The sequence below is a fragment of the Haliotis rubra genome, unplaced genomic scaffold (genome assembly GCF_003918875.1).
Source record: "Haliotis rubra isolate DU_JTF1 unplaced genomic scaffold, ASM391887v1 Scf2343, whole genome shotgun sequence".
NCBI lineage: Eukaryota > Metazoa > Mollusca > Gastropoda > Lepetellida > Haliotidae > Haliotis > Haliotis rubra.
In genome coordinates, this window is record NW_025766385.1 from 1 (window position 1) to 22,232 (window position 22,232).

A 22,232-nucleotide genomic window follows, 5' to 3' on the forward strand; every position below is an offset into this window, starting at 1 on the left:
TGATATAACTGACATACTGTTCAAAGTGGTGTTAAACCCAACTCACTCAATCAACTCTTCCCAAATCAAGCAAACACGGGGTGATATAACTGAAATACTGTTCAAAGTGGTGTTAAACCCAACTCACTCACTCACTCCTCCCACATCAAGCTGACACACCGTGATATAACTGAAATATTGTTTAAAGTGATGTTAAACCCAGCTCACTCAATCACTCCTCCCAAATCAAGCTAACACACCGTGATATAACTGAAATATTGTTTAAAGTGATGTTAAACCCAACTTACTCAATCACTCCTCCCAAATCAAGCTAACACACCGTGATATAACTGAAATATTGTTCAAAGTGATGTTAAACCCAACTCACTCACTCACTCTTCCCACATCAAGCTGACACAGTGTGACATAACTGAAATACTGTTCAAAGTGGTGTTAAACCCAACTCACTCACTCCTCTTCCCACATCAAGCTGACACACTGTGATATAACTGAAATACTGTTCAAAGTGGTGTTAAACACACCGTGATATAACTGCCAACTCACTCAATCACTCCTCCACATCAAGCTGACACACCGTGATATAACTGAAATACTGTTCAAAGTGGTGTTAAACCTAACTCACTCAATCACTCCTCCCACATCAAGCTAACACACCGTGATATAACTGAAATACTGTTCAAAGTGGTGTTAAACCCAACTCACTCACTCACTCTTCCCACATCAACCTGACACACCGTGATATAACTGAAATACTGTTCAAAGTGGTGTTAAACCAAATTCACTCAATCACTCCTCCCACATCAAGCTGACACACCGTGATATAACTGAAATACTGTTCAAAGTGGTGCTAAACCCAACGCACTCAATCACTCCTCCCACATCAAGCTGACACACTGTGATATAACTGAAATACTGTTCAAAGTGGTGCTAAACCCAACGCACTCAATCACCCCTCCCACATCAAGCTGACACACCGTGATATAACTGACATACTGTTCAAAGTGGTGTTAAACCCAACTCACTCACCAACTCTTCCCAAATCAAGCAAAATATAACTGGGTGACATAACTGAAATACTGTTCAAAGTGGTGTTAAACCGAATTCACTCACTCACTCCTCCCACATCAAGCTGACACACCGTGATATAACTGAAATATTGTTTAAAGTGATGTTAAACCCAGCTCACTCAATCACTCCTCCCACATCAAGCTAACACACCGTGATATAACTGAAATATTGTTTAAAGTGATGTTAAACCCAGCTCACTCAATCACTCCTCCCAAATCAAGCTAACACACCGTGATATAACTGAAATATTGTTTAAAGTGATGTTAAACCCAAACCACTCACTCACTCTTCCCACATCAAGCTGACACAGTGTGATATAACTGAAATACTGCTCAAAGTGGTGTTAAACCCAACTCACTCACTCACTCTTCCCACATCAAGCTGACACACTGTGATATAACTGAAATACTGTTCAAAGTGGTGCTAAACCCAACTCACTCACTCACTCACTCCTCCCACATCAAGCTGACACACTGTGATATAACTGAAATACTGTTCAAAGTGGTGCTAAACCCAACGCACTCACTCACTCCTCCCACATCAAGCTGACACACTGTGATATAACTGAAATACTGTTCAAAGTGGTGCTAAACCCAACGCACTCAATCACTCCTCCCACATCAAGCTGACACACCGTGATATAACTGACATACTGTTCAAAGTGGTGTTAAACCCAACTCACTCACCAACTCCTCCCAAATCAAGCAAACACGGGGTGATATAACTGAAATACTGTTCAAAGTGGTGTTAAACCGAATTCACTCACTCACTCCTCCCACATCAAGCTGACACACCGTGATATAACTGAAATATTGTTCAAAGTGATGTTAAACCCAGCTCACTCAATCACTCCTCCCACATCAAGCTAACACACCGTGATATAACTGAAATATTGTTTAAAGTGATGTTAAACCCAACTCACTCAATCACTCCTCCCACATCAAGCTAACACACCGTGATATAACTGAAATATTGTTTTAAGTGATGTTAAACCCAAACCACTCACTCACTCTTCCCACATCAAGCTGACACAGTGTGACATAACTGAAATACTGTTCAAAGTGGTGTTAAACCCAACTCACTCACTCACTCTTCCCACATCAAGCTGACACACTGTGATATAACTGAAATACTGTTCAAAGTGGTGCTAAACCCAACGCACTCAATCACTCCTCCCACATCAAGCTGACACACCGTGATATAACTGAAATACTGTTCAAAGTGGTGTTAAACCTAACTCACTCAATCACTCCTCTCACATCAAGCTAACACACCGTGATATAACTGAAATATTGTTTAAAGTGATGTTAAACACAACTCACTCACTCACTCTTCCCACATCAACCTGACACACCGTGATATAACTGAAATACTGTTCAAAGTGGTGTTAAACCAAATTCACTCAATCACTCCTCCCACATCAAGCTGACACACCGTGATATAACTGAAATACTGTTCAAAGTGGTGCTAAACCCAACGCACTCAATCACTCCTCCCACATCAAGCTGACACACTGTGATATAACTGAAATACTGTTCAAAGTGGTGCTAAACCCAACGCACTCAATCACCCTCCCACATCAAGCTGACACACCGTGATATAACTGACATACTGTTCAAAGTGGTGTTAAACCCAACTCACTCACCAACTCTTCCCAAATCAAGCAAACCCCGGGGTGACATAACTGAAATACTGTTCAAAGTGGTGTTAAACCGAATTCACTCACTCACTCCTCCCACATCAAGCTGACACACCGTGATATAACTGAAATATTGTTTAAAGTGATGTTAAACCCAGCTCACTCAATCACTCCTCCCAAATCAAGCTAACACACCGTGATATAACTGAAATATTGTTTAAAGTGATGTTAAACCCAGCTCACTCAATCACTCCTCCCAAATCAAGCTAACACACCGTGATATAACTGAAATATTGTTTAAAGTGATGTTAAACCCAAACCACTCACTCACTCTTCCCACATCAAGCTGACACAGTGTGACATAACTGAAATACTGCTCAAAGTGGTGTTAAACCCAACTCACTCACTCACTCTTCCCACATCAAGCTGACACACTGTGATATAACTGAAATACTTTTCAAAGTGGTGCTAAACCCAACGCACTCAATCACTCCTCCCACATCAAGCTGACACACTGTGATATAACTGAAATACTGTTCAAAGTGGTGCTAAACCCAACGCACTCAATCACTCCTCCCACATCAAGCTGACACACTGTGATATAACTGAAATATTGTTCAAAGTAGTGCTAAACCCAACGCACTCACTCACTCCTCCCACATCAAGCTGACACACTGTGATATAACTGAAATACTGTTCAAAGTGGTGCTAAACCCAACGTACTCACTCACTCCTCCCACATCAAGCTGACACACTGTGATATAACTGAAATACTGTTCAAAGTGGTGCTAAACCCAACGCACTCACTCACTCCTCCAACATCAAGCTGACACAATGTGATATAACTGAAATACTGTTCAAAGTGGTGCTAAACCCAACGCACTCACTCACTCCTCCCACATCAAGCTGACACACTGTGATATAACTGAAATACTGTTCAAAGTGGTGCTAAACCCAACGCACTCAATCACTCCTCCCACATCAAGCTGACACACCGTGATATAACTGACATACTGTTCAAAGTGGTGTTAAACCCAACTCACTCTCCAACTCTTCCCAAATCAAGCAAACACGGGGTGACATAACTGAAATACTGTTCAAAGTGGTGTTAAACCGAATTCACTCACTCACTCCTCCCACATCAAGCTGACACACCGTGATATAACTGAAATATTGTTTAAAGTGATGTTAAACCCAGCTCACTCAATCACTCCTCCCAAATCAAGCTAACACACCGTGATATAACTGAAATATTGTTTAAAGTGATGTTAAACCCAGCTTACTCAATCACTCCTCCCAAATCAAGCTAACACACCGTGATATAACTGAAATATTGTTTTAAGTGATGTTAAACCCAAACCACTCACTCACTCTTCCCACATCAAGCTGACACAGTGTGACATAACTGAAATACTGCTCAAAGTGGTGTTAAACCCAACTCACTCACTCACTCTTCCCACATCAAGCTGACACACTGTGATATAACTGAAATACTGTTCAAAGTGGTGCTAAACCCAACGCACTCAATCACTCCTCCCACATCAAGCTGACACACCGTGATATAACTGAAATACTGTTCAAAGTGGTGTTAAACCTAACTCACTCAATCACTCCTCCCACATCAAGCTAACACACCGTGATATAACTGAAATATTGTTTAAAGTGATGTTAAACACAACTCACTCACTCACTCTTCCCACATCAACCTGACACACCGTGATATAACTGAAATACTGTTCAAAGTGGTGTTAAACCCAATTCACTCAATCACTCCTCCCACATCAAGCTGACACACCGTGATATAACTGAAATACTGTTCAAAGTGGTGTTAAACCCAACGCACTCAATCACTCCTCCCACATCAAGCTGACACACTGTGATATAACTGAAATACTGTTCAAAGTGGTGCTAAACCCAACGCACTCACTCACTCCTCCCACATCAAGCTGACACACCGTGATATAACTGAAATACTGTTCAAAGTGGTGTTAAACCCAACTCACTCACCAACTCCTCCCAAATCAAGCAAACACGGGGTGATATAACTGAAATACTGTTCAAAGTGGTGTTAAACCGAATTCACTCACTCACTCCTCCCACATCAAGCTGACACACCGTGATATAACTGAAATATTGTTCAAAGTGGTGTTAAACCCAGCTCACTCAATCACTCCTCCCACATCAAGCTAACACACCGTGATATAACTGAAATATTGTTTAAAGTGGTGTTAAACCCAAGCTCACTCAATCACTCCTCCCACATCAAGCTAACACACCGTGATATAACTGAAATATTGTTCAAAGTGATGCTAAACCCAACTCACTCACTCACTCTTCCCACATCAAGCTGACACACTGTGATATAACTGAAATACTGTTCAAAGTGGTGCTAAACCCAACGCACTCAATCACTCTTCCCACATCAAGCTGACACACTGTGATATAACTGAAATACTGTTCAAAGTGGTGCTAAACCCAACGCACTCAATCACTCCTCCCACATCAAGCTGACACACTGTGATATAACTGAAATACTGTTCAAAGTGGTGCTAAACCCAACGCACTCAATCACTCCTCCCACATCAAGCTGACACACTGTGATATAACTGAAATACTGTTCAAAGTGGTGCTAAACCCAACGCACTCAATCACTCCTCCCACATCAAGCTGACACACCGTGATATAACTGACATACTGTTCAAAGTGGTGTTAAACCCAACTCACTCACCAACTCTTCCCAAATCAAGCAAACACGGGGTGACATAACTGAAATACTGTTCAAAGTGGTGTTAAACCGAATTCACTCACTCACTCCTCCCACATCAAGCTGACACACCGTGATATAACTGAAATATTGTTTAAAGTGATGTTAAACCCAGCTCACTCAATCACTCCTCCCAAATCAAGCTAACACACCGTGATATAACTGAAATATTGTTTAAAGTGATGTTAAACCCAGCTCACTCAATCACTCCTCCCAAATCAAGCTAACACACCGTGATATAACTGAAATATTGTTCAAAGTGATGTTAAACCCAAACCACTCACTCTCTCTCTTCCCACATCAAGCTGACACAGTGTGACATAACTGAAATACTGCTCAAAGTGGTGTTAAACCCAACTCACTCACTCACTCTTCCCACATCAAGCTGACACACTGTGATATAACTGAAATACTGTTCAAAGTGGTGCTAAACCCAACGCACTCAATCACTCCTCCCACATCAAGCTGACACACCGTGATATAACTGAAATACTGTTCAAAGTGGTGTTAAAACCTAACTCACTCAATCACTCCTCTCACATCAAGCTAACACACCGTGATATAACTGGATTATTGTTTAAAGTGATGTTAAACACAACTCACTCACTCACTCTTCCCACATCAACCTGACACACCGTGATATAACTGAAATACTGTTCAAAGTGGTGTTAAACCAAATTCACTCAATCACTCCTCCCACATCAAGCTGACACACCGTGATATAACTGAAATACTGTTCAAAGTGGTGCTAAACCCAACGCACTCAATCACTCCTCCCACATCAAGCTGACACACTGTGATATAACTGAAATACTGTTCAAAGTGGTGCTAAACCCAACGCACTCAATCACCCCTCCCACATCAAGCTGACACACCGTGATATAACTGACATACTGTTCAAAGTGGTGTTAAACCCAACTCACTCACCAACTCTTCCCAAATCAAGCAAACCCCGGGGTGACATAACTGAAATACTGTTCAAAGTGGTGTTAAACCGAATTCACTCACTCACTCCTCCCACATCAAGCTGACACACCGTGATATAACTGAAATATTGTTTAAAGTGATGTTAAACCCAGCTCACTCAATCACTCCTCCCAAATCAAGCTAACACACCGTGATATAACTGAAATATTGTTTAAAGTGATGTTAAACCCAGCTCACTCAATCACTCCTCCCAAATCAAGCTAACACACCGTGATATAACTGAAATATTGTTTAAAGTGATGTTAAACCCAAACCACTCACTCACTCTTCCCACATCAAGCTGACACAGTGTGACATAACTGAAATACTGCTCAAAGTGGTGTTAAACCCAACTCACTCACTCACTCTTCCCACATCAAGCTGACACACTGTGATATAACTGAAATACTGTTCAAAGTGGTGCTAAACCCAACGCACTCAATCACTCCTCCCACATCAAGCTGACACACTGTGATATAACTGAAATACTGTTCAAAGTGGTGCTAAACCCAACGCACTCAATCACTCCTCCCACATCAAGCTGACACACTGTGATATAACTGAAATATTGTTCAAAGTGGTGCTAAACCCAACGCACTCACTCACTCCTCCCACATCAAGCTGACACACTGTGATATAACTGAAATACTGTTCAAAGTGGTGCTAAACCCAACTCACTCACTCACTCCTCCCACATCAAGCTGACACACTGTGATATAACTGAAATACTGTTCAAAGTGGTGCTAAACCCAACGCACTCACTCACTCCTCCCACATCAAGCTGACACACAATGTGATATAACTGAAATACTGTTCAAAGTGGTGCTAAACCCAACGCACTCACTCACTCCTCCCACATCAAGCTGACACACTGTGATATAACTGAAATACTGTTCAAAGTGGTGCTAAACCCAACGCACTCAATCACTCCTCCCACATCAAGCTGACACACCGTGATATAACTGAAATACTGTTCAAAGTGGTGTTAAACCCAACTCACTCACTCACTCTTCCCACATCAAGCTAACACACCGTGATATAACTGAAATACTGTTCAAAGTGGTGTTAAACCCAATTCACTCACTCACTCCTCCTCCCACATCAAGCTGACACACCGTGATATAACTGAAATATTGTTTAAAGTGATGTTAAACCCAACTCACTCAATCACTCCTCCCACATCAAGCTGACACACCGTGATATAACTGAAATACTGTTCAAAGTGGTGTTAAACCCAACTCACTCACTCACTCTTCCCACATCAAGCTGACACACCGTGATATAACTGAAATACTGTTCAAAGTGGTGTTAAACCCAACTCACTCAATCACTCCTCCCACATCAAGCTGACACACTGTGATATAACTGAAATACTGTTCAAAGTGGTGTTAAACCCAACTCACTCACTCACTCTTCCCACATCAAGCTGACACACCGTGATATAACTGAAATACTGTTCAAAGTGGTGCTAAACCCAACGCACTCAATCACTCCTCCCACATCAAGCTGACACACCGTGATATAACTGAAATACTGTTCAAAGTGGTGTTAAACCCAACTCACTCAATCACTCCTCCCACATCAAGCTAACACACCGTGATATAACTGAAATACTGTTCAAAGTGGTGTTAAACCCAAATTCACTCAATCACTCCTCCCACATCAAGCTGACACACTGTGATATAACTGAAATATTGTTCAAAGTGATGTTAAACCCAACTCACTCACTCACTCTTCCCACATCAAGCTGACACACTGTGATATAACTGAAATACTGTTCAAAGTGGTGCTAAACCCAACTCACTCACTCACTCCTCCCACATCAAGCTGACACACCGTGATATAACTGAAATACTGTTCAAAGTGGTGTTAAACCCAACTCACTCAATCACTCCTCCCACATCAAGCTGACACACCGTGATATAACTGAAATACTGTTCAAAGTGGTGTTAAACCCAACTCACTCAATCACTCTTCCCACATCAAGCTGACACACTGTGATATAACTGAAATACTGTTCAAAGTGGTGTTAAACCCAACTCACTCACTCACTCTTCCCACATCAAGCTGACACACCGTGATATAACTGAAATACTGTTCAAAGTGGTGTTAAACCCAACTCACTCAATCACTCCTCCCACATCAAGCTAACACACCGTGATATAACTGAAATATTGTTTAAAGTGGTGTTAAACCCAACTCACTCACTCACTCTTCCCACATCAAGCTGACACACTGTGATATAACTGAAATACTGTTCAAAGTGGTGTTAAACCCAACTCACTCACTCACTCCTCCCACATCAAGCTGACACACCGTGATATAACTGAAATATTGTTTAAAGTGGTGTTAAACCCAACTCACTCACTCACTCTCTTCCCACATCAAGCTGACACACCGTGATATAACTGAAATACTGTTCAAAGTGGTGTTAAACCCAACTCACTCACTCACTCCTCCCACATCAAGCTGACACACCGTGATATAACTGAAATACTGTTCAAAGTGGTGTTAAACCCAACTCACTCAATCACTCCTCCCACATCAAGCTGACACACTGTGATATAACTGAAATACTGTTCAAAGTGGTGTTAAACCCAACGCACTCAATCACTCCTCCCACATCAAGCTGACACACTGTGATATAACTGAAATACTGTTCAAAGTGGTGCTAAACCCAACGCACTCACTCACTCCTCCCACATCAAGCTGACACACCGTGATATAACTGAAATATTGTTCAAAGTGGTGTTAAACCCAACTCACTCACTCACTCCTCCCACATCAAGCTAACACACTGTGATATAACTGAAATACTGTTCAAAGTGGTGTTAAACCTAACTCACTCACTCACTCCTCCCACATCAAGCTAACACACTGTGATATAACTGAAATACTGTTCAAAGTGGTGCTAAACCCAACGCACTCAATCACCCCTCCCACATCAAGCTGACACACCGTGATATAACTGACATACTGTGCAAAGTGGTGTTAAACCCAACTCACTCACCAACTCCTCCCAAATCAAGCAAACACGGGGTGATATAACTGAAATACTGTTCAAAGTGGTGTTAAACCGAATTCACTCACTCACTCCTTCCCACATCAAGCTGACACACTGTGATATAACTGAAATATTGTTTAAAGTGATGTTAAACCCAGCTCACTCACTCACTCTTCCCACATCAAGCTGACACAGTGTGACATAACTGAAATACTGCTCAAAGTGGTGCTAAACCTAACTCACTCACTCACTCTTCCCACATCAAGCTGACACACCGTGATATAACTGAAATATTGTTTAAAGTGGTGTTAAACCCAACTCACTCAATCACTCCTCCTAAATCAAGCTAACACACCGTGATATAACTGAAATATTGTTCAAAGTGATGTTAAACCCAACTCACTCAATCACTCTTCCCACATCAAGCTGACACAGTGTGACATAACTGAAATACTGTTCAAAGTGGTGTTAAACCCAACTCACTCACTCACTCTTCCCACATCAAGCTGACACACCGTGATATAACTGAAATACTGTTCAAAGTGGTGTTAAACCCAACTCACTCAATCACTCCTCTCACATCAAGCTAACACACCGTGATATAACTGAAATATTGTTTAAAGTGATGTTAAACCCAACTCACTCACTCACTCTTCCCACATCAAGCTGACACAGTGTGACATAACTGAAATACTGCTCAAAGTGGTGTTAAACCAACTCACTCAATCACTCCTCCCACATCAAGCTAACACACCGTGATATAACTGAAATATTGTTTAAAGTGGTGTTAAACCCAACTCACTCACTCACTCTTCCCACATCAAGCTGACACACCGTGATATAACTGAAATACTGTTCAAAGTGGTGTTAAACCCAACTCACTCACTCCTCCTACATCAACCTGACACACCGTTATATAACTGAAATACTGTTCAAAGTGGTGCTAAACCTAACTCACTCAATCACTCCTCCCACATCAAGCTGACACACTGTGATATAACTGAAATACTGTTCAAAGTGGTGCTAAACCTAACGCACTCAGTCACTCCTCCCACATCAAGCTGACACACTGTGATATAACTGAAATACTGTTCAAAGTGGTGCTAAACCCAACGCACTCAATCACTCCTCCCACATCAAGCTGACACACTGTGATATAACTGAAATACTGTTCAAAGTGGTGCTAAACCCAACGCACTCAATCACTCCTCCCACATCAAGCTAACACACTGTGCTATAACTGAAATATTGTTCAAAGTGGTGCTAAACCTAACTCACTCACTCACTCTGCCCACATCAAGCTAACACACTGTGCTATAACTGAAATACTGTTCAAAGTGGTGCTAAACCCAACGCACTCAATCACCCCTCCCACATCAAGCTGACACACCGTGATATAACTGACATACTGTGCAAAGTGGTGTTAAACCCAACTCACTCACCAACTCCTCCCAAATCAAGCAAACGCGGGGTGATATAACTGAAATACTGTTCAAAGTGGTGTTAAACCGAATTCACTCACTCACTCCTTCCCACATCAAGCTGACACACTGTGATATAACTGAAATATTGTTTAAAGTGTTGTTAAACCCAGCTCACTCAATCACTCCTCCCAAATCAAGCTAACACACCGTGATATAACTGAAATATTGTTTAAAGTGATGTTAAACCCAACTAACTCACTCACTCTTCCCACATCAAGCTGACAGAATGTGATATAACTGAAATACTGTTCAAGGTGGTGTATAACCCAACTCACTCAATCACTCCTCCCAAATCAAGCTAACACACCGTTATATAACTGAAATATTGTTTAAAGTGATGTTAAACCCAACTCACTCACTCACTCTTCCCATTTCAAGTCGACACACCGTGATATAACTGAAATACTGTTCAAGGTGGTGTTAAACCCAACTCACTCAATCACTCCTCCCAAATCAAGCTAACACACCGTTATATAACTGAAATATTGTTTAAAGTGATGTTAAACCCAACTCACTCACTCACTCTTCCCACATCAAGTCGACACACCGTGATATAACTGAAATACTGTTCAAAGTGGTGTTAAACACAACTCACTCACTCACTCCTCCCACATCAAGCTAACACACCGTGATATAACTGAAATATTGTTTAAAGTGATGTTAAACCCAACTCACTCAATCACTCCTCCCAAATCAAGCTAACACACCGTGATATAACTGAAATATTGTTTAAAGTGATGTTAAACCCAACTCACTCACTCACTCTTCCCACATCAAGCTGACACAGTGTGACATAACTGAAATACTGCTCAAAGTGGTGTTAAACCCAACTCACTCACTCACTCTTCCCACATCAACCTGACACACCGTGATATAACTGAAATACTGTTCAAAGTGGTGTTAAACCCAACTCACTCACTCCTCCTACATCAACCTGACACACCGTTATATAACTGAAATACTGTTCAAAGTGGTGCTAAACCTAACTCACTCACTCACTCCTCCCACATCAAGCTGACACACTGTGATATAACTGAAATACTGTTCAAAGTGGTGCTAAACCTAACGCACTCAATCACTCCTCCCACATCAAGCTGACACACTGTGATATAACTGAAATACTGTTCAAAGTGGTGTTAAAACCACTCAGTCTAGATATTTTTAGTTAATCCACATCAGCACAACGTCATATAACTTGTCCAGTTGTGATGAAAAAGAAGTAGACTTTCCTGTGTCCAAGTACATTCGAAATTAATTGACCTTGTATTGGACAGAAAACATTTCATTACGTTCACTCACTTGCCACAATGCTCTGTTCTTGATATCTGCTAATAGCAGCAACACAGATAATACGGATGCCGCGTGTCTAGGCTACACGGACGGAAACCCAATCGCGACTGCGGGATGACCTAAGCTTGGAATGCGATGTACATCCCTGGTACAGTTGTTACATAGGAGTTTCAAGCTCCATGCTGTTTCATTCTGTACAACTGCTGGCGGAGGACGTCGACGAGGGAAATGTTGCAGGTGCTGGTGTTGATGACGTTTTGGAGCCCTCTTGCTCAATGTAAGTATATTTGAAGCAACCAACAGCCACAAATTACCTTCGTTACAATATCAATTAATTTTGATTAGGTCATTTAGGAGATAAACATACTGTGTTTGGAAATTAGATGAATGTTAGACCGAATTGATAGTCTCTAACTTTCATTTGAAGCCGAATGCGAAGCGTGAGGTTTCAAATGATTAATTTGGAAAGGGGGGAGAGAAGAGGGGGAAACTGATATTGAAGGGGGGTCACCCAATTTGGACCAGACAATCCAGTGATCAACAGCATGAGCATCGATCTGCGTAATGGGGAACCGATGACATGTGTCAACGAAGTCAGCGAGCCTGACGATCCGATCCCGTTAGTCGCCTCTTACGACAAGCATGGGTTACTGAAGATCAATATTCTAACCCGGATCTTCACTGGTCCTGCATGAATGAGACAATGTATTGCATTTGTATATAACTAAATGGTTTTTGAAGCATATATACAGGCAATACTTTATATTGAAGTGAATACAAGTTATTAATCAATATCATGACATGTTTACATTTTAATTTACAAGCTTGTTGACTCGTGGAGAAATATCTACAATCTGCATGGATAGAGGCCGAGAAGTCGAGATTATGTTGATAAACTTTAAAGCGGAAATATATTCAAGCAAGACATCAGGGAAACGTGATTAAGAGTCGACCTTGTTCACGGAAATCACACCCAGTCCGGTACAGTCCTGTCTTTAGCATTAGTCATGACAGCTGTATTTTTCGAAAACAATTATAAAGTGATATGCATTATTGTGCAACCTTACCCCTCACGTGATTCAGATAGCAGCCAAATACATATTCCACGGTGCACGACCGCATGCGGCCTTCTCAGGAAACCCAGTGACATGACTGAATGAATTACTAATGGAATGAATATGGTTTTGCACCTCGTGTCACCGGGTCACCAGCAATGGTTCACACATTGTACCCATGTGGGATTAGAACCCCAACCCGGGCTGACTTGAGGACGCTTTAGCCACTGCACGGGACAGCGCGTTGATGCTCATGGTGACAGAACCCAGGTGTACTTCATTGTAAAACAAAGGGGTTAAAACACTGTGTAAAATCCCGTTTTAGGTAACGACCATGGCGACATCAATATCACATCTATTGTGCATAACAAAGTATTTATCACAGAAATGATACTCAGAGTTTGCTATTCTTGAGATTCTGCCTAAGAGATGGAGAAGATAACTGACATAAAACACGACGTGTTTTCAGATGTGTCGGTATTGGTGATGTGATGAGGTGAGGTGAGGTGAAATTGGGTTTTACGTCGTGCTTGAGAATATTTCGCTCATATGACGACGTGCATGCGCGTGTATGTGTATGTGCGGCTGCTTGTACTAGCCCAGACTTAAGCTGGTTTTATAGTGCTAGCCCACTGAGATACCATGCCGCAGTGAAGCATGAATACCCCACTCAGACACATTATACTGACTCCGAGCCGACCAGTCCTTGTTGTACCCATTAATGCCGAGCGCCAGGCAGGGACCAACAAGTACCATATTTTAACGTCTTTTGGTATGACGCGGTCGGGGATCGAACCCACGACCTTCCGCTCTCCGGGCGGACGCTCTAACCACTACCCCACGGAGGCGGTCGGTGATGTGATGAGAGGAGACAGCAATAATAGCAGTATGTCGAGGTTCCTGATACTTCCTGACAGTATATTACATACACAGTGAGTGAGTGAGTGAGTGAGTGAGTGAGAGTGGAGGAGGGTGAGTGAGTGAGTGAGTGAGTGAGTGAAGGAGTGAGTGAGTGAGTGGAGGAGTGAGAGTGAGTGAGTGAGTGAGGAGTGAGGAGTGAGTGTGAGTGAGGAGTGAGTGAGTGAGGTGAGTGAGGAGGAGGAGGAGTGAGTGAGTGAGTGAGTGAGTGAGGAGTGAGTGAGGAGGAGGAGTGAGGAGTGAGTGAGTGAGTGAGTGAGTGAGAGTGAGTGAGTGAGTGAGTGAGTGAGTGAGTGAGTGAGTGAGTGAGTGAGTGAGTGAGTGAGTGAGTGAGGAGTGAGTGAGTGAGCGAGCGAGCAGATGAATGAGAGCACCCGCTATTGTCCCGGCTACATCAACTATCCTCCAACCCACAACCGCTATTTTCTCGTAAAAGGCAAATAATATGGATCACAACTTCTTCTTTATTGTATGTGACAAAGTTCCTGAGCTATTCCTTGCCCCTTGGTCAGGTGAATTGAAACAAACAAGATATACCAATAAGTATCCATGTATATACTAATTGTACAAGAAGCCAGTGTTGCATGTATATACAATAAATTGAATAAGAAACAGAAGGGAAGAGTTTATACAAGTGATTAGCAGATTGGGGTAGAAGCCAGTAATGGCCTAATTGACTTCCCAAGGTTGTAAATGTCTTCTCGTTAAAGACTCTAATAGTTTGCGCACGCGCCAATCATGGACATTGGCGATAAGGACAATTACAACCGCATCTGAATAGGGACCAAGGAGAGTACCTACCCAGTGTCTGGGAAGTCCAGTCTACATCAACAGTGCACGGAACAGAAATCTGAAATGATATACTAGTAGCTGTTAAAGACATTTGTTATATTTGGCATTACAATTTCGCAGTGAAGTACAAATTCGAAACTCACCCTCAAAATCAGGCAGCTAATCGCCAGCACACAAAGTCAACCGCCTATCCGACTCATCACCGAGGCTTCCACAAATTATTTCCACTGGTAGTCTAGAACACGGACTTTGGGTACCCCTCTGATAAATGTAAACTGGCACGGCTATCACGGCCGAAAGGTCCGAATCTGTGGTCTCGATGATCAGTTGTCCGGTTACTGAGAAAGTGTAATCCCAACTAGAGCACATATAACAGTGAGATACTAATCAATGGCTTTAGATTACAGTGTGCTCCCTATAAACTGCCTTTGATTCCTTCACAAACTTCCGTGACATGGTAATAGCATAGACCACCAAATGCCATATATCAATAACAGTTCAATGTTACGACGTAATAACGCTTACTCTTTCATTTTATTCAAGGTGTTAACATCACTTTGGAAAAACCCTCTACACGTGCAATTCTCGGTCATCCGTTCACGTTTTCCTGTCATGTCAATGGTGTCGGAGATACAGGACTGACGACGTTTCAAATCATGAAAAATGACACTTATGCTCCTGTCTGCCGCGTTGATGTGGAGACCGGGAATCAGGTCACCAGCAACAGCAACTACTCGTGTTCACGTGAGGAGGAGTTACCCCAGCACACTTACTCTCTGACCATCAGGAAGTTATCGACGAAAGACCGATCTGAATGGATGTGTCAGTCGGCAGGGATGCAAAGCAACACCATCAATTTGGACGTACTGTGTAAGTAGAACATTCACACAAACGCATGGCGTCATAACAGCAACAGTTTAAGTAAATGTAAACTGTAAGTAGAACATTTACACAAAACTAATGACGTCATAACAGCAACAATTGACTTAAATGTAGATTGTAACTAGTACATTCAAAAAAACTAATGACGTCATAACAGCAGCTGTTTAAGTAAATGTCAATTGTAAGTAGAACATTCACACAAAACTAATGATGTCATAACAGAACAGTTTAAGTAAATGTAAATTGTAAGTAGAAAATTCAGACAAAATTCATGGCGTGCTAACAGTAGCAGTGTATGTAAATTGTAGATTGTAAGTAGAACATTCGGAAAAAACCCTGATGATGTCATAACAGCAACACTTTAATTGGGTGTACATCGTAATACGATCATTCAGTTCGCTATTGTGATGCTATATCTACAACAAGTGATGTTACATTGAATGATGCATCATCAGAACGCATTGTTCCTTCAATTAAGGGGGAACGTTAGGGCAATGTATAGTATAGTATGACCAGAAATTATTGAGAATTTTAGGAATATGTTTAATTGGATTTCTAGTATAAACAACCTTGACCAGCTATCAAGTGCTTGGTTTCATTCAAGAGAGACAATCCGTTAATCCTTTTTCATTAGTTTGTGAAGAGTTATCTCCCTTTGTTTACTTGCTAGCAGACGACATTTTCAGTGATCCTCAGTATGGATGATTTAGAGAAGAGGAAGTTGATTTGAGAGTATTATAACAAGGACATCAGATCAGCTACAGTGATTTCAAGCAGGACACGCATCCCTTTGTCCACTGTTTATCGTGTTTTGAAAAATATTGCAAATGGGTATGGCATTGAGCAACAGGGAGGCGCAGGTAGGCCTGTCGGGGACAGGAGGCGGCTTGGTATTCTTGTTTCTAAAAACAAACGAAGGAGATTAGAAAACATAAGGCTGGATATGATTGATAGAGGAACTGTGGCTGTCTGTAAGGAGACAATTAGAACTGAGCTGCATGCAATGGGTTGGCAGAAAAGTCGAGGAATTCCATCACCGATCATGAAACCTGAACAAAAGGAGCGAAGGTTGAACTGGTGCATTGACATTTTAACTGGGACAATGTGATTTTCTCAGATGAAAGTTCTGTGTGGCTGTTTCCTAATACACTGAAATTCTGGACCAGACAAACTGAAAACCCTTTGTATCAGCGCCCAAAGTACAGTCCGAAATTTGACGTGTGGGGTGGCATATCTGTGTTAGGGGCAACGCCTCTCTGTGTATTTGAAGGGAATATGAATAGTGAGCGGTACACAGATATTCTCGAGGGACATTTACTTCCATCTGCTCACGTGTTCTATGGAAATGTTGGGATTTTCCAGCAGGACAACTACCCAAAACATCGTTCAAAGCATTCACAGGCCTGGTGCCGGACCCAAAATATGACATTTTTAGATTGGCCAAGCTATAGCCCTGACCTAATTCCAACAGAAAATGTTTGGGGACTGATGAAGGAAATTGTCAATAAGAAATATCTGACAAATGTTGCTGAAATGAAAGAAGAGGTGGTCCAATATTGGGACAGCATGGACCACGACACTCTAACTTCTTTGATCAGTAGTATGCCCCACCGCACTGAAGCCTGCATTGCTGCTCGTGGTGACTTGACAAAATACTAACTGTTCACCTGTCTTTGAATCTGGAGTTATGTTCTGCTAAGATTCACATTAATACGTGAGTAATGAGTGAAAAGTTTAAAAAAAATTACAATCTTTAAATTCTCAATAATTTCTGGTTGTACTGTATAAAGAGTATACCTTAGACGTCAAACACTGAAGGATATCCAATGGACCTGTCGCACACATTGTTTTACAATACGAATGTATAAAGAGTATACCTCAGACGTCAAACACTGAAGGATAGCCAATGTACATGTCACACGCATTGTTTGACAATACGAATGTATAAAGAGTATACCTCAGACGTCAAACACTGAAGGATATCCAATGTACCTGTCACACGCATTGTTTGACAATACGAATGTATAAAGAGTATACCTCAAACGTCAAACACTGAAGGATATCCAATGTACCTGTCACACGCATTGTTTGACAATACGAATGCACCCATACCATGACATCATTCGTTCATCAAGTTTACCATTGAAGCTTCTGAAAATATTAGATTCAACAGTTACTGGTGTCATCAGACACGTCATAGGACAACAGATATGAGACTGAAGTCTGAAATGAACCGTTAATATCTAGCCAATCTATGTCCAAGTAAATTCAACAGTTTTTGGAATGTGCACACGACAAAGGGGATGATCAAAATAAATTAGTACCGGGGATGGAATTACATGACGAGAAACGAATAATATTAGAAAATACGGTAACAGTGACATCTATGAACAGCGTTCACGTCACGCGCAAATGTGGCTTGTCACACGAGGGGTTCAGAGCCACAGTCACAGTCGAGAGTGAGTGTGTCATTCTTGTGTATTTGTCCGTCCATGTGTTCAGGCCTAACAATTCTGCCCAATAGAGGCCAATCGTTCCTGGAATGGTAAGATGGCGACGTTGATGCAGGGAGGATAACTCGGACACGTTGAGTCAATGACAAGGTCATTAAGCAAAGGGGTGTTGCATGCTCCATGCCAGTTTTAAGGACATCAATTTGTAAGAATGATACAGAGACTTGTTAAATGCTTCTGCTGATGGCTCTCGGCATCCTTTCAGATCCCCCTTCCCTGGACATACGCCCAGTGCAGCCATGCACCGGATACACTTTCTTCCTGAATGAGAATGCATCTTTGAACTGTTCCGTGACAGCAGCAAACCCGTTCCCGTCTAACTTTACCTGGTACCATCGAGGGAAGATTGTTGGCAGAGGTCAGATCTACACTATACCCCCAGAGTACAAGTCTAGTTCCGGGCTGTACAGATGTGAAGCTGACAATGGGATATTACCACATGGAAATGTTAGTGATACAGTCGAGGTTCACAGTGAGTACAGAGTATCGTGCTGTATTCTTTTGGGACTGCCTGTCTCACGAAACATCCTTTTCTATGGATATTGCAAACATTCGAGGTAAAATGTAAAAATAACAAATACAAATAGTGTATACAGTCAAGGTACAATGTAAATACTAGGTAACCAATGATGTGTACCTTCAAGGTGAATTGTCGATACTAAGTATCAATGGTGTTTACGTTCAAGGTACAATGTTAATAGATGTGCATTGCTGATTCTAAGTACCAATGTTGTATGCAGTCTAAGTGTTGATACTGTGAATGCTCAAGGCGGGTTGGGTACAGTGCGAATACAACGGAGCATCGTTGTATACAATGTACGAGCGGTGTTACTATAACGTCATTGTTGTATTTCGTTCAAGATGCAGTGAATACTAGGTATGATTGTCTTTTCGTGAGCCAGTGAGTGAGTGAGTTGAGTTTTACTCCGCACTCAGCAATATTCCAGCTATATGGTGGCGGTTTGTAAATAATCGAGTCTGGACCAGACAATCCAGTGATCAACAGCATGAGCATCGATCTGTGCAATGGGGAAGCGATGGCATGTGTCAACCAAGCTAGTGAGCCTGACCACCCGATCCCGTTAGTCGCCTCTCAAGACAAGCATGGCTTACTGAAGGTTCATTCTAACCCGGACCTTCACGAATTGTCTTTACGTGGTATATCAGAAAGTGAAGTGGAGGTTTGGTTGTTGTTTGTACTCAGACAAATGTATTGATCAAGTGATATGTCTGACGCCTTCATCGACTTGAAAGAGTAATGTGGTTCAGTGAAACTAACATCGTAGCTCCGAGTATGGTGGACGGTTCATGGACTACATTGTTTTGGGGACATCGGTAATTAAGCTTGCGAAGAAAGATGTGTATGTCGCTGTTTCAGGCGTTTTGTGTGGGGTAGTCTCGTTGCTAAAGCGTTCGCTTGTCACGCCGAAAGACCCAGGTTCTATTCCCTTAAATAGGGGCAATGTGTGAGGACCATTGATAATTTCATTATGTATTATATACGATAATTATATAGCTCACATATCCATGTATCTAGTACATACTCAAAGCACTGTTTTTCCCCCTCGATCACTGGATGTCAACCTCAACAGCACATCGTATTATCAATCTCAACTCCCCGGGGATCATGCAACACTTACAGCCACTATACCCACCAACTTATTGCGGCTTTCTCATCCTTACGACATTTCCTGTGTCCACGGCTGCGGTATTGCTGGAATATTTTAAAAGCAGTGCAATGCCATACTCACTCGCTTTTTGTTTCCTTCTATCAAAGAAACAATGGCAGACCCATATGTATAGGAACAGGTTGCATGTCCTCTGCACGACCCGTTTAGCGTGGATACGGCACGTCCAACCCATTACTCGATAGCATTCTTCAGTTCTTATGTGATTTTGTTCTTAGGCCCGCCCGTATTTCACACTGGCGAGACTCAGAGCGTCGTGAATGTATCGGGAGATTTGATCATTCACTGTAAGGCAGACGCCTACCCGGAAGTGACGTCAGTTGTTTGGACAAAGAGAGGTGTAAATGCAAGGATCTCTGAAAATGGGACTCTTCATCTGAAGAACATACAGAAGGATGACGCAGGAGTATATGTCTGTACAGCAACCAACGAGGTCACATCCTGCTCGGGAGCACGACTGAGCAAAATGTCATCTACAACTTTAACACTTGAAGTCCAGTGTAAGTAAGGATTTCAGTCTACTGATACCGACACAATGCTCACGTTAATCCTGTCTTGCGTTATTTACTCGCATAAATACGAAGGTTGACTGATACGTTCTGAACCTCACAAGAATTATGTAACAGGGATATCTTTTGTTGTGAGTATTACACACGGACTTGAACCAACTGAGAACATTGTTTACCTTCCACTAGTTGGTGAAATATGCAATGTCTTTGACCAACTCAAAACGCAGAAACTTGAAGAACGTGCCATGATTACGCTCTTGCCAGAACATACCCATGCTCGTGTGAGGGCAGTAGGAAATGATGCATCTCCAATGTAAAGAGTTGCATGGTTGAATCATAAAAGAAAGAGCGGCATTTCAAGACCGCATCATGAAAAAATAATTCACAGAATCCCCATGTTGTAAAAATAATCCACAGAATCCCCATGTTGTAAAAATAATTCGCAGAATCCCCATGTTGTAAACATAATCCACAGAATCCCCATGTTGTAAACATAATCCACAGAATCCCCATGTTGTAAAAATAAACCGCAGAATCCCCATGTTGTAAACATAATCCACAGAATCCCCAAGTTGTAAACATAATCCACAGAATCCCCATGTTGTAAAAATAATCCACAGAATCCCCATGTTGTAAACATAATCCACAGAATCCCAATGTTGTAATGTTCTAGATGCTCCAGAGATCCTGTCTTTTAATGTCACGTCTGGTGGGAAAAGCGTGAAGGAACACGACAACGTGACACTGCAGTGTCACATCAACAGTAACCCTGCTTCAGACATAGAGATCAGGAACAGCACCTCCAGCATAGGAAGTGGGACAAGTGCCAAGATACTGAAAGCGAGCATAGACGATGTTGGATGTCTTCACACAGGACCATACACGTGCTCTGCAAGGAATAAGCTGGGACAAGCTGAGGAACAAAGCATATCATTGCAAGTGAAATGCAAGTATAAAACTGTACAGTCTGATTCCTGAATAATGTCAAGTTCCGAATCAAGTATAAGGTAATCCTAAAAACCTATAGACAAATGAAATCAACAAACAACAAACCAATGTGGTTCAATGAACAATTACATTATATAATGAATTTGGTTTAGAAGTCAAGACAAATGGCAACAAAGAAATTACATCGGTAGTACAGAATAGAGTGGTATTACGACACTCAGTGGCAGTAGAGTTCCAATGGAAATCTAGAATCAGAGGTAGTGGTAATAGCAATAACGTCAGTAATAATAAACCTCATTGTCACACAACCGCTGGTTTGATATAGTGTGACACGACGGAAGCACAGTGCTTTCCACCTTATATATTCTGAACACCTCCCCGAATTTACTTTGACTTCAAAAGCATCCAAATCTGACAACTTCCCGCCCCAGAGTTCACATTTCGGACAACTAATACTAAACATCCAATGTTGTTAACATTAACTGAACCGGGGATCGAAATGAGACCAAACATCCAGTGTTAGACTACCCCCAGCTTCCTGTAGATAGAGAGTTATTTGACTGAAAACAAGGATGCCCCGTTATTCATTTCTGTCACAATTCAGGTGCTCCAAGATCATACGGATCCACAACGGACGGCTATGAATTCAGATCTGTCCTAAGTGGAAACGTGACACTGAACCTAACTGTCCTAGCTTTCCCCTGAGCCAACC

The 22,232-nt window shown here is 41.9% G+C and overlaps 1 protein-coding gene across 1 annotated transcript; it reads left to right on the top strand.

The window, feature by feature from the left end:
• The first annotated feature begins 12,384 nt into the window (after positions 1 to 12,384).
• LOC124278306 (hemicentin-2-like) lies at positions 12,385 to 22,225 on the top strand. Its single transcript, XM_046714025.1, has 6 exons — positions 12,385 to 12,492; positions 15,524 to 15,850; positions 18,581 to 18,847; positions 20,282 to 20,563; positions 21,246 to 21,518; positions 22,125 to 22,225. Exons 1-6 carry the CDS (start codon positions 12,444 to 12,446, stop codon positions 22,223 to 22,225), a joined length of 1,299 nt encoding a protein of 432 aa, XP_046569981.1. The 5' UTR covers positions 12,385 to 12,443.
• The last annotated feature ends 7 nt before the right edge of the window (positions 22,226 to 22,232 follow it).